The 13824-nt window shown below is 37.9% G+C and overlaps 1 protein-coding gene across 1 annotated transcript in view; it reads left to right on the top strand.

Annotated features, from left to right (window-relative positions):
• Positions 1-13824, top strand: part of ZNRF2 (zinc and ring finger 2) — a 52405-nt gene that overhangs the window by 19627 nt on the left and 18954 nt on the right. Inside the window, exon 2 of the mRNA XM_074150754.1 lies at positions 10320-10415. Within this exon, the coding sequence (XP_074006855.1) occupies positions 10320-10415 (96 nt within the window). The remainder of the gene's footprint in view (positions 1-10319; positions 10416-13824) is intronic.

Consider the following 13824-nt stretch of genomic DNA (forward strand, 5'->3'; position numbering starts at 1 on the left):
AATTGACTAATACATACTAATGCAAACAAACACTATGATCCTGATCTTATAAGGGCATTCTTGAAATAGGAATTCTAACTAAGATTGTTCTTTGGTCGGTTGTTTAAAAAAACAAACAAAACCCAACCCAAACCAAAACCACAACACCTCCCCCCAACCCAATGCCCCTTTCTTATTACGATAGAATTTATCAGCATATTGCAGTTTTGTGCTATCTCAGTATTTGAACAAACTCAAGAGTGTCTCCTTTTTTATGTATAATGCTTACGTATATCAATTGACAGATAATGATTTTGTTTGAACAGTGAAGAACCAAACATACTTCTTAAAATAGTTGCAGTTTCTCTTACCTTGAGTAGCATTATGGATGAGTAAAGCAATGAAAGCATAGACTTCTTTATATAAAAGCCATAATTGGACAAGTAAAAGCATTTGAGTTACCATGTCATTTTTCAAACTGCTGAAAGGTCAAAATATCTGTCATTTTAACTAATTTGTTTCAATTGCACATCCCCCCTAAAACTTATGCTCTGTGTGTGTGTATGCGTGCATATATCTGTGTGTCTTACTATGAGGATCTGGTTAATGTAAACAAGATGTTTCTCTTCCAAGCGTAGATGTTTAAAACAGGTAACTAATCAAATTTCTCAACAATTTGACTGAATTTTATTAATATTTTGTGCTCTGACTTTTTTGTCATTGATTGGTTTTCCCCTTTTTTCTTTGTCATTGCTACCTCTCTTTCTGCAGGAACAAGTAGGTTATCGGTAAGTATTTCAACTAAATCAGACTTTACAAAGTTTTGCCATAGTGAGGACTTCTTTTTTTTTTTTTACCCTCACTTACTTTGGTAAAAACTTTGTAGACAACAGACCAATTTTCTGTAAATGCTGTGCATTCTCAGGTCTCCATTATCGCCTTGTTTGTGTAGTAGAGTAATAGTTTTCAGATTCTCCAAGAGACTTTGTCTTCTGCATGCTTTCAAGCAGCATCACTATCTGTGCTGTCTTCTAAGATGCTGCCTTTTCCTGGGGCTTGCTCCTTTGTTCCTGTCTGCTGCGTTTCAAGTGCAGTGTTTACTTTGTCTCTCCCATTTCTTTTTTTCATAAGACCTCATTTTGGCCAGTTTGCTCAGAAGACTTCTCTGCGTCCAACAAGATGCTCTGTTTCACATGTTCAGTTTAGCCATCCTCGTCAACCATTATTCAGCTGTTTTCACATCATACTTCTTCCCTTTTAGCTATCATTAAATATACTCTCAGCATGGTATAGCTGCCCTCTCCTCTCTTATTATCATGCTTCATGTAATTTTAATCAGATTTGTTGCATTGTACAGTACAAGTTTTCAAGATTTTTACATCTGTGCATTTCAAAAATTAGGACTTCATTCTTTCTTCTGATCTTGGAGCAGCTCTTCCTATACTTCCTTTTAAATGATGTGATTTCTAATTGAAACTTTTTCTTTAACCCTGCTATATTAGTGACTTGACATTGACAGTGTGAAGAAGGGGAGGGGAGCGTAGACAAACTGGTTCCCTGTAGGTAAAAGTATGTAGTTGTCTTGCCAAGTTACTCGGTTACTCCAGAAGAGCTTAATTCTGGCAGTAAAGCACTGTTATCCTGTCTGTCTTCCCCGACTTCCATTGTGAAATGATGAGTGGAAAGACAGTTTTCAGGTGTTTGAGGAAAATAATTGTTTCAGGCAATGGGAGAAAATTGAGAGAGTAGAAAGAAAACAAATAAATCATTTATAGGTTCAGGAGAAACTAGGAATGAAAGAGAATTCTTCCTCCTTAAACTGTGATAGGTGAGTTAAGAAGAAAAAAGCAATGGGAATATGTAATATCTCCAAAGTAAGAGTTTTAAGGCATTTCATTTGCATGAAGTTTTCAGACCTTCAACCTGATTTGCAGTGAGTTATTTGTCATCATCTAGTAATGTGAAAACTAAGCTGGTTTGACAGGTTAATCCTGTCTGCCATGTGTCAATAAATTGCATTTGTGCCCCAGACCATTGACCGTGCTTTCTGGCTGCTTACATCCTGAATAAGGTAATGGATTGGGCCCCAAAATGTGTCCAACCTGGCTTAACTGCATATTCAGACAACTTTCTTATCTTCTACACATCTCCAAAAGATATCACAAAAGTGGCAAGCCACCCTACTTGTGTACAGAAGCTTCTGATATGGTGATGGACTAATTTCTTCCCATACTACTGGTGTTACTTTGCCAATGTGGTTGGATGGGGACCTTGCATTATGTCTGCTTGCCAGAGATCTGGTGGTAAGCAAACATAAGAGGTATGAAAAATTTCTTTCCTCTGCTGCCCTTAACTCAGACTTTGGAAGGGAGTCATCACACCTGTATGAAAGAGTGAGAGCATGTTCCTTTGTGTTCTTTCCCCTGCCCTCCTCTCTTGGGAAAGATGCAATGGAAATTAATAATATTCTTCTAAGTAAAGTGTTGTGGATAAGCAGAGGTTTTGGACCCTGATTTAAAGTATATTTCTCAAATGTAGTAAGTCAAAATCTAAAATCATTTGGACTTAGAGTATATGTGGAGCCTTTTTTACATGAAAATTGAGGTTTGCTCTTACCTTTAAATCTACCAAATGCAACTCCCAACATGAGGTTATGTTCACACTTATCTGTCTCTCTTCAGCTGCTTCTGTTCCATTGAGAAACTTGTGGTATGGATCTGTGCTAGAGGGTGTGATACGTCTGCAATGCAGTTAAGTAGTAAGTTAAAGACTGAATTTGAAAGCTTACACTTCAAAACTCTTCTTGTTACTGTGCTTGTCAACTTGAAAGCACATGGACTTTCTAGGAGTTTGGATGGAGGAGATTGGAGCAGTCTCTCATCTACCTTGACTACAGATCCCTATGGATGATGGGATGGGGAGGTAGCACATACCCACCCACACATACACAGGTGGAGCTAAGAAGATCTTTCCTCCTCCCTTTGGGCATCTGCATCCGTCTAAAATACCACTCTTGAAAAGCTGTTCTGCTGTAACAACAGCTGTCGTTATTTTTGTATTAAGAGGTGAAATCAATCTTTCCACAGGTCTTTCCCACCTATAATTTCATCTTCTGGTTTGCAAGGTATTTTAGCATGGGGCTTTTTTCCTCTCTTTTAACAGTTGTATAAATGTTTTTCTTAAGTTTCTAAAAATGTGCAGCTCAGTTATAATCATCATTACATGTTACTTTTACATTGGTATTAGACACCTAAAGTGCAGTTGATAAAGGCTTTATTTATTAATAAGAAAATGTGCCTTGTTCAATTTTGCTTCTTCATTCTGTACTGGTTGATTTTCAGTGATTGCTAGTGAAGATCTCACTTTCCCAATTATCAAGATGAAGGGGGCTAAAGAAGTTATGTAGCAAGATTCTGTCTTTCATAATTTTTCTTAGGAGATGCAGTATTATCCAAACATATCTTCTTTGCTTATTCCATGAGCTCCTTAACTAAAAAAGTTTCAGGTTTGTTTTTTATTCCCCATTTTATATATCCCCCCTTTGCCACTGAGTGCTGTGGGAGCTTTAAATCAGAAAATACAAGAGAAAATACCTTGTTTTCCTCAAAGAATTTGCAAGTGTGTTTTACTTCAGTTTTATGGCACAAAATCCTACTAGATTAAGAGCACAAAAATCAGTAAGTGCTGACTAGAAGAAATTATTTGTGCTTATCCTGGTTCAGTTTTATAGAAAAAACAGTTTGGAACTTTCATATTGTGTTTCTTGTTTCTATTTGATTTCCTATTCTCTCCCAATTGAGGGGAGCATTTCTTTATTTCTTTTAATCTCCAGAAGTCTTTCCAGATGGTGCTGTGTTCTCCCAGTTTAGGCCATTGACAGCATAAGGAAGGATGGAAACTAAAGAACTAGATGTATCATTTCTCTGAGTAGCCACTTGAGAGTTAAAGCACCTAGAAATTCTCTTGTAGAGGGTTCCTTGGGAATTGGTAATGCTCTTTTGTCTTTTACCTTCTAACTTAAAGACATTTAAAAAATGTCAGTTCTCTGTTCTTGGATTTAATGTGAAATAATCTTCGTATTCTCTTTGATGGTAAGGGAGAAGTAGCCAGGTAAGATGTTAGCTGTGTTAAAGCAATATGCTTTCATGTACAAAGTGTCATGGTTTTGAGCTTAAGGGATTACTCATTCTGTCTTTCCTTTTCAGCTGTCTAAGGAGAAGAGGAGAGAGAATTCTGAGACCACATAACTCTGACAGACTATGTAGTCTTTACTGGAGCTTTTTTTTTTTTTTTTCTTCTTTAAGTTTTACAAATTAGTTTACAGAAAAAGGGAGTAATAGAAGTTTGGCTTGACCAGGACTACTGTTACTTCACCAAGAATATGAATTATTTCCATCTATTTTTCTGCTGTTCTTACAATCTTACTTCATAGTCCTCTAAACAGTTGAATATAAAAGGAAGAAGTGGAAGAAGTAGAGGCATTATACTTGACTTTAATACAATGTTTATGCTATTCTACTTTATATTCTCATTAGCAAACTTAGAGAATATGGTCTAGGTGAAAAAGTAGGTGGATGCTGACATAGTTGGAAAAAAATCCTGTAGCTGCTCTAGGAGAGCAGTTCAAGTCAAATATAGTTATCTACTTTGAGTCTGGTTTCAATCATTTTTTTTAGAGGGTGGGCACTTTAAAAAGGGAAAAACTTGTAAGATCTGAAAGTACTATGGAGGGCAAAATTTGAGTTCATAATTGTTTTTAACACGTGAGAAAAGTGTTCATAATTAATCAGTAATTCTCATTTGTCTTTTTTACTTGTGAGGAGAAAGAAAACACCACTACAAAATGGGACCTGGCTAATAATAGTTCTACTGAACATTGTTACGGGTCACAAGAGGAATAAGCCAATAATCTATTGGCTTGTTTAAAATGTACATACCTATATACACACACATAACGGAGATATCTCTATGTATAGATAGATCTATGTATAGATATCCAGCACCTAGTGTAATGGAACGATGTAATAGGTAACAATTTCTGTTTTAGACTTGTGAAGTCTTAGCCTGAAAGCTCTGCTCAGTTCTTGGCAATGCAATATATTAAGGTTGGAGAGAGTCCAGAGGACAGCAATATGAATAAAATGTTTAGGCATCAGGGCCTGTGAGGAAAGATTTGAGTAACTTGTTTTTTTTTCAGGCTAGGAGAAAAAGACGAAGGGCACACATTTTCAGTGTGAACATGTGTTTTATACCAAGGACAGTTACGATTGGTTTCCATGTCTACTGGACACATAAAAAGTAATCAACTTTTTTTATAAAGGGAGATTTTTCTAACTCTCTAAGAATAGCTGTTCAGCATTGTAGGTTGTCTAGGATGGCTGAAAATCTTTCACTACTTGATTTTTAAGGCCAGATTAAATCCTCTAAGTACATTTAACCCAGTTTTCCAGTATGGGATAGACATGGTGACCTCTTGAGGTCCTTTCTAACATGTTTCTCTGATTATGTGAGATCTTCTATGTTTACAGGGAGGGATTTGTTTTATTTTGTTTTAGCATCATTATGCAGGGTTTATTTGTGTGACAGTAATATTGCATACCATCGTATTTACTGGATGCTGTCCTTCCAGATTATCTATGTTTATTTTTCTAAGTACCGAAGAACAAGTGCAAATACGTAAGTAACGTTCGTCAGGCTTCTTATTGTCAAATACATTTTACAAAATCTGTGTATGCAAGGCTTTCATTTATGCAGGTTTTCATTTATGGTTATTTCTTGCTATTACTGTTCAATATTGTCCAAAAGGATCATCCATTCTTCTGTGCAATTCTAATACCACTTTAAGGTGCTTCCTTTATGTGCAATTCTGTGACACTCTGCACTATATTGTCTGGAAGCTCATAGTTCTTTTTTTTTCTCCGCCACAAAGTCGATATTGCAGGATGAGTGCCAATGTGATTTTGTAAAAATTACAGAGGTTTGGGAGTTTCTTATTTGTTGGATTTTTTTTTTGTTTGTTTGTTTCGTTATGGAGTGAACCACAAGTTAAACAGTCTGATGTTTGCAAAGCAAGGTGAATGCAGTAAGATTTCAATAATAGCTTGAAATTGGTACGGATAGAGTGAGTGGCCACCCATCAACCTGTCCCCGTGGGTAGTTTCCAAGCCTGTCAGAGATGCAAGTTATGAGTTCTGTAGATGGATGTGAAAGAAGATGGAATTTCTTGGCTAACTGGGCAGGCTCATTTGTAAAAGATGGCAGGTTCTGAAGAAAGTGATACATTCAAGAGAGAATGAGAGAGAGAATTTACCTCTGAATGTTTAAGTCTCTACTTACACAGGTTTAGTTATTTCAAACTTTCTGTGTCACCTTTGGATTTTCTAGTAGGTTTACTGCAACTTTCTGTTCTGTCTCTTTTCTTGTAGTTGTACTATTTTCCAGGATTACAGTTTTAAGTAATGTGTTACTTTTCAGTATTGTATACTCAGGGTTGTGAAACTAGATGATGGGAGCTTGTAAGAATTTGTCTCCCTGCCTCTTGGACAAGTCAGCTAGAGGCATGCGCTTGCTCAGTTTTGGTGCTCAGTTCTTTCCTGCTGTACAAAAAGAGAATGGGGTGAGACGTGGTTCTTCCACTGACTTAGGCTGTATCACATGCAATGTTCTCTACTGTGGGAGAAGGAAGGACAGCTTTGCAGTTATATGCTGACAGACAGTGACAATCCTAATACAAAGGTTCATCTTGGATGAGGATAAGGGACGCTGTGAAACCAACACCTTCATAAAAGCTGAATTTTTACTTAGAACTATACCACTTTAGAATCATAGAATAGTTTGGGTTGGAAGGGACCTTTAAAGGTCATCTAGTCCAACCCCCCTGCAATGAGCAGGGACATCTTCAACTAGATCGGGTTGCTCAGAGCCCCATCCAACCTGACCTTCAATGCTACCACCTCCCTGGGCAACCTTTTTCCACTCTTTCACCACCCTCATCGTTATCTCTTGTGCTCTCCTTGTAAAGAGAGCGAGAAAGTAGTTACTGGAATTTCATAGTTTTTAGAGGACACTTTACCTGAGGCCACCTCATCTGATGACTCTGTTGTCCAAAAGTCTGTGTCTGCATTGTTTATCTGCAAAACTCAGTAAAACAAGTCATGTAGAGATCAAGTTATTTTTGACCTTTTGCCGATTGTTAAAGTCATGTGAAACTTTTCTTAAAGTTATTGGAATTGTTCCTTGAGACTGGTGGTAAAAACAAACATAGGCTATAAATGTTGTTAGCCTGCTGGGAAGTGGTACAATAGAGCCTTTGTTCTTATGGAGTACTTAATTGTAAACTGGGTCATTAAACTATTACCTTCTGATTTCAGGAAAGGTGGGAAAATACTAGCTTTTTTTAAGGACCTTTAACTGGCTTGTGGGCAGTGTTGATTGTTTGCTTATTCATATTTTTCAAATACAGTTAAAAACAAAGTAAATATGTGTCTACAGTCAAAATAAATTGTTCTTTGGGGTTACTAAAGAAGTTGGAAATGGTCATTTCCTTCACAAAAAACACTTTGCACCTCTTGGGGAAGATGGCTAAATGCAGGAGCTGGTTATTGCAGCAGAACGTTGTGAAGGAATGAGAAGTGGGATTTCACTTGTGTTTCAAAAATGTTTTGGAAGGTGATGCGAGCTCAAGGCACTTTTTCAGCTGTAATGCTTGTCTCTGGCATGCAGCTGACACTGGCACTGGAAAAACATCCTTTTCCACAAAGACACCTTTATCACTGGTTGCAAATTTGGTCCATAAGGCTTACCTAAGTGTAGTGTCCTCTACTGCTGGGGTTCTTTAGTGTTCTGAGTGCTGAGTGGAGCTATAGCAGTCAGATATCCCAGACTTGCTGTGTCAGAAGGATAATTGTAGTTGCTTAACTATTACCTCCAGTACCCCTTGACACTAGACAAGGCACAAGATACTATATTGTTAAAATGTGGACTATTACTAGGTTTAGGGGCAGGTATATGGTAAGATAACTACATTCAGCTGAATACTGTAGGTGGATAACCAGGAAGATTTTTCACAGCTGTCTGTCTTTTAAGCGTGGGTTTAAGTAAAGGCATTATTATTATTATTTACCTATTAATTTATTTACCCAAACTCTCCCCACTATTTTATTTGGATTTAAGTATTCCTTCCAAACGTTCCTGGGATATGTACCTTCTTAATAACACTGTTAACTTTAGCAATTGTTTTGAAGACCTACTGATGATTTTCCCTGCCTCCTGTGACTCCCAATTAGATGTGATGATGACTCTAGGGAATAAGCTAAGAAGGGTCCTGTCCAGAAAGCAGAGGGAACCTGTTAATGCCCGTCCCAGTGCTTAACTAGCCATGAACATAATTGTTAACTTGCTGTAGTGCAAAAACTCCCTTCTGGCACAGCAGGACTCAGTCTGCAGCGTATAAGGAAAGTTACATGCTATTTGACATCAAAATATGTGGTCAATTATGCCCTACAGAAGCGCAAAAATGACAATAATGCATGGGTCTTAGTAGGCTTTGACTAGACTTAAAAGTAATCAGCTGCATTAGGCTGATAAAGGTTGAGAGAAAATTTACCCGGGGTCAGTTTTTGAAGAGAACTGTAACAAAAGAGCTATGGGTGGTTTTGAGTGTTTGGAGGACTGAGATACTAGTTTCGATTTTAGTCATGTTGATATGAAACCCAGGGGAAGGAGGCTATACAGTGGCTGAAGAGTCTCTGACAAAGCTTTCTACAAGTAAATTAACCCTTTCAACTTGTTTTTTCCAAAAGATGTATTTGGCTGTTGTATGTTTATTAACCTGTGGTTGTAACTGTTGTTTGTATGTTGTGGGTTTAGGGGAAGAGGATTAAAAATAAGGAGAGAAGAGCAATATTTAAACTGAAGTGTAAGATTGACACGAGAAGAATTAGATATGAACTGCTTATGACTAAAATGGGAAGAATCAGAACGGTACTTTATCTCAGGAAGTGGTTTCCAGCACATGCTTAGCTGCTGCTCAGAGTTCCTCATGGGTGTTACCAGTTGTCTGGTGTGACTTGCTTCCTATGAGCTGCACTGAGAAAATAAAAATCATGGTCTTGATAAATGAAGTGCATTATTTCTATCAAGTGCTAGTGCTTCAGAGTAGTTGCTTGATCTGCATCTGGATAATAATTAACAGTAAAGATCAAAATTCTCAGGCATCAGTAACTCAAAAGTGCTGCATCAAGTCGCTTGTCATCCTTGACTGACTCGGTTCATTGTGGCCTCCCAAGGTTAGATGTACAAAAGCAAGGGGCAACAAAATAAAATGTGCAGGAGCAGGCCCAGATGTGGGTGTTGGTGGAAGGTGCAGTGGCCATTTGTACATGCCTACATCATTACTTTTCAACAGCATCAAAGAAAAAGTTGCTCCTTTGCACTGAGCACGAATTTAGATATTTTTGCTGTATGTTGTCTTGTAGGTATGTTCCTTAACAGCTGTTCTGCATCAAGATCCCTGATGGTGGCTTTTTGCCTCTCACTTACGTGTTAATTATTCAGCAGATCAAAATCAGTCAGACTTTTTTCTCAGACTGTGGACTATAAAACTTGTCCAACCAACCTTTTCCTTTAACTGGAAGACTGTTGTCTTTGGTAATGACGTAAATTAAAGTATTAAGCATTTTTGTCATGGACTATTATGCAGTTGCATCACAATCCAGACTGTCTTAATTATTCTTTACCCCTTATTGCCTCAGGCTGTGACCTCACAAGCTAAACAAGGTCATGCTTGGCTAGGATGAGAGAAGTCAAACAAATTCAGTGCTACAGGAAATATTAGTGATTCAGTAGGTGAGGTGACACCCCTGAGTTAACCTTTTCCCTGTGCTCTGGACTGGTAAAAGATGCTGCAGCTAGCACAATGAGGTGTAAACCCAAGATCCTTTGTTAAAGTTTCAATGTATTCCTAGTAAAAGTGCAGTTGTTAATTCAGGGCTCCTGCCCAAGTTCAGATTTTAATGGCTATGCTTTCTATACATTTCTAATTTCTGTTTTAGTATAGTGACGTTACCCTCTTGCACTTGTCTTAAATGGTTTTTAGAGTTGTTGGGAAACTTTGCGTTCCAGAGGTGCTGACATCTTTGCAATTGGCAACAGATCAATTTGCAGAAACAATGGTCCATTTTGAGAACTTTTGAAATCAAGGGAATTATGTTCATATAAGAAATGATAAGTCAAAACTGAAAAGCTGCCAGATATATGTGCAGAATAGCTTTTTGGCTTGAATAGACATATTTGCAAGGTGGTTGAGTGTACTCACACTTACATATTTTTATTTTCCATAGGATTCAAGTGCCCTGTATGTTCAAAATTTGTATCTTCTGATGAAATGGATTTACATCTTGTGATGTGTTTGACAAAACCGAGGATAACCTACAATGGTAAGAAAGAAGTAAGCTGACAATTATTTATTCATTTAAAACATTAGAGTGATAATAATGCTTTATTTATAAGATACTCTGGTAACTAATTCAGCGGACTCAGAAATGGTGTATATTTTTTGCGTGTAGTTTTATTTTTTTGACATGATTCCTAAGAACTTGGTCTTTCTTATACTGCCTGCCAGTATAATTTATACTGTTGACTTTTTCTGCAAATATAAAATTATTCTTATTTGAGTGTGTTTATCCCTTTTTTTTGACCACAAGATCAGATATTGGTCAGTGTGCGTTTAGTGTCCACTTGAGATATGTCTAGCTTAAATGTCCTCTCATTTAATGACATCAAATGGTGAGGCAGGTCCGTCAAGCTGCCTTCTGGGGACGTTATTAAGGACTGTTACTTGACACACTGCAAATGACCCTTTCTTGAAGGAGCTAAAGAACTTTCTCCTTCTTCAGCTGATTGCATATGTGATTGTTTTTGTGATTTTAGTGAGACGTGCCAATGGCAAATGAATCACTTGTGGTAGGTCTGTTTTTTCCCTACTACTAAGCCCTCCTTCAAGGCAACCTTTGATGCAAGGCAAACAGAACTTTTGTCACAGTTGGGATCAAACCTTTCTGTTACTATGGCTTAGGCTGACACTCGGTTCTATGGCAAGCGCACAGAAAGGTTTCAGAAAACTAGAAAGTAGAAAATCTTACTGAAATCTTAGTGCCTACTTTGGCAGAGCTGCCTTACCATCAGGAGGTCTTACAGTTGCCTCCTGAATGAGTTTATTGCTCAACAGTCATCAGATGTGGAATATGTGAGAACAAAATGCAATTAGAAAGAAATTGTAGAGGAGAGTGAGTCAGACTTTTTTGAGGTGCACAGCAAAAAGTTGAGTCAATGGTCACAAGCTGCACTAGGGAAAAATCTGATTTGATATAAGGTAGGAATGCCTTATAACGAGAGTAGTCAAACACAGTGGCAGACATCTGAAGAGGTTGTGCAACTTCCATCCTTGGAGATGATCAGAAATTGACTGGACAAGACCCTGAGCAATTTAGAATAAGTTGCTTTGAGTGAGGCGCTGGACCAGAAGACCTCCAGAGGTCTCTTCCAACATAAGGTATTTATTGTTTAAATAACCTGCAGTGTTGTGGGCTCTTTCACCCTCCTGGCTCCTTTGCTGTTATGGTATCCTACACTGGACTTTTTAGTTGGAACAGATCTTGAAGGACGGTTGGGCCCACCTTATTCTTTGTCTGGGTAGCAATAAGGCTTGGCCTTAATTGCAAAAATAATTTGAAATCATATACTTACAGTTGTGAAATCTATTTCAAAGCACAGCACTCAGGAAAAGTAAATAATTTTTTTCTCCTGGTGTTGCCACACGTATATTTGAGAAGGTTGACTTCATCTAACAGAGGGGGCTTTGTTTCTCTTTGTTTTGCCTTTTGTAAATTAGAGCTAAGCGTTTTCCAAGATAGGTTGTTAGAAATCTGTGTCCTGAGGGATGTTGAACATGAGGGAGAAGCAAGCTAGTGGCCTCAGTTAGGGAGTGATAATGCACTTGGGATGGGTTGGTGTGCAGTGGGAGGAGGCAGGCTGGCAGAGAGCAAGCTCTGGCAGTGATTCAGCTGATGGGACGTGCACAAATTATGAGTTGACTTACTGAAATCCTTTGCCCCTGCCGCTTCCTACACATACATATGAGCACACTCAGCTGACTGACTTTTTTTCAAAGAAACAACAATTACATAACATAACCTCTCAGAATTGTTTGTGATGTTCATTTGTATCACAACAGTGCCGTATTCAACCTCTTTTTCTTTTTTATTTTTTTTTTTTTCCCCCTGCACTGTTTCTCTCAGCTGGCACTCTGCTAGCTGGAGCTTCTTTGAGCCTTCTTGTGCAGTCTGTTAAGTTAAAAAAAAAAAACTTCCGTATAAATGAGCAGAAGTAAAACCTGTGAGTGGCACCTGAAGCCACTCTCTTGATAATCTGCAGTGTGGCAAAAGCAGTTATGGGCAATGCAACATGAGGTATGACCGGCAATGTGTCGTTTCTCAATTTAGGAGTTTGTCTACTGTATAGAGAGCCTCTGATACATACACATTCTAGGAAATGCTTTCTATAAGCTTGAAAAGAGAGAACCACTAAATTACATAGATTGGTTTGAGAGAGAGACACTTACTTAGATGTATGGTCTCATTCTCATAAACACCTAATAGAAGCATGCATTGATCCTTGTAACTCCAGCTGGTTAGCTCCTGGAGATGTGGACTAAATCTTAAATTATAGCCGATAGTTGGTTATTTAAGTTAATGCAGCATAAAGAAATTAAGGATGTAGCTTGAGTTGTGCAGCACTCAGTTGTTACTTTGAGGTATGATTGTGATCCCTTTAATGAGGCTAATGAAAGAGAATTAACTAGCAGATTGGTAACTTAATGCTGCCATGATTACAGGCCCAGAATTGCATATGAGTGTTTATATGCATGCTTTTTTTCCTGGGTTTTTTTTTTATGTTTGCCATGATGAGGAGATCGGTGATGGATCTGCCTTTTTGTCACAAGCAGTAAGAAGGGCATATCAAGTTTTTCTTGAGAGAAGGAAAGATGCTGCTATCAACTTTTGATACCTTCTTCCAAAATGGAAGGCATCTCTTTATGCTTTACTTGCTTATTGTTATCTTGGTGTTATGCCATGTATACTCAGAGCCATGTAGGCATCATTTGCTTACATTGGTCACTGGTGGTTTCCCAGTCCTATTATGACTAGCAGGAAAAACGTCTTTTTTTCCCCCCCTTTTTTTCACTTACCACCTTATCTTTCTGAATTTTGCGCTGCAAGTAGTTGAAGGGAACCTTAGACTTTGTAGATGGTGAGATGTCTAAAATTTGAGCAGTTGGATTGAATTGTGCTTATGTCTAGTTCTGTTCTAGATATGTTTCCTCATGATAATGTAAGTGTATTAATAGTTCTTCCTAAGAAACAACAGGGAACAAATTGTATGTATTTTGTCATTCTTAGAAGACAAACCTTCTTTCTTTTTAAATGTGAGGTTGAGGGTACAGTCTTCCCAGAAAAATGCTACCAGAGTCTTTAGTTGTGATTTGAAGTTTAAAAAAATTAATGAGTCCTTGCAGCCAATCTCTAATTGCTTTCTGAGCTACCTTTGTGCATTGCATTTGGCAGTAAGAAGGGTCAGTGAACTGCAAACTCTGGCAGCTGTCTGATTTACACGTGTTTTCTGAAAGAGAGTGGTCACAGATTTGTCCCAGTTCTATGCTGGAAGTTGTGCTGATTTTCATATAAATAAATCGGTACATTTTATTAGCGTTATTCTTTCAAAATCATGTGACTTGCCTGCTACAGAGATCTCATTGCTGACTCAATTTGGCATGTAGAAAGAGCTCTT

Source organism: Numenius arquata, chromosome 7 (assembly GCF_964106895.1).
Source record: "Numenius arquata chromosome 7, bNumArq3.hap1.1, whole genome shotgun sequence".
NCBI classification, from domain to species: Eukaryota; Metazoa; Chordata; class Aves; order Charadriiformes; family Scolopacidae; genus Numenius; species Numenius arquata.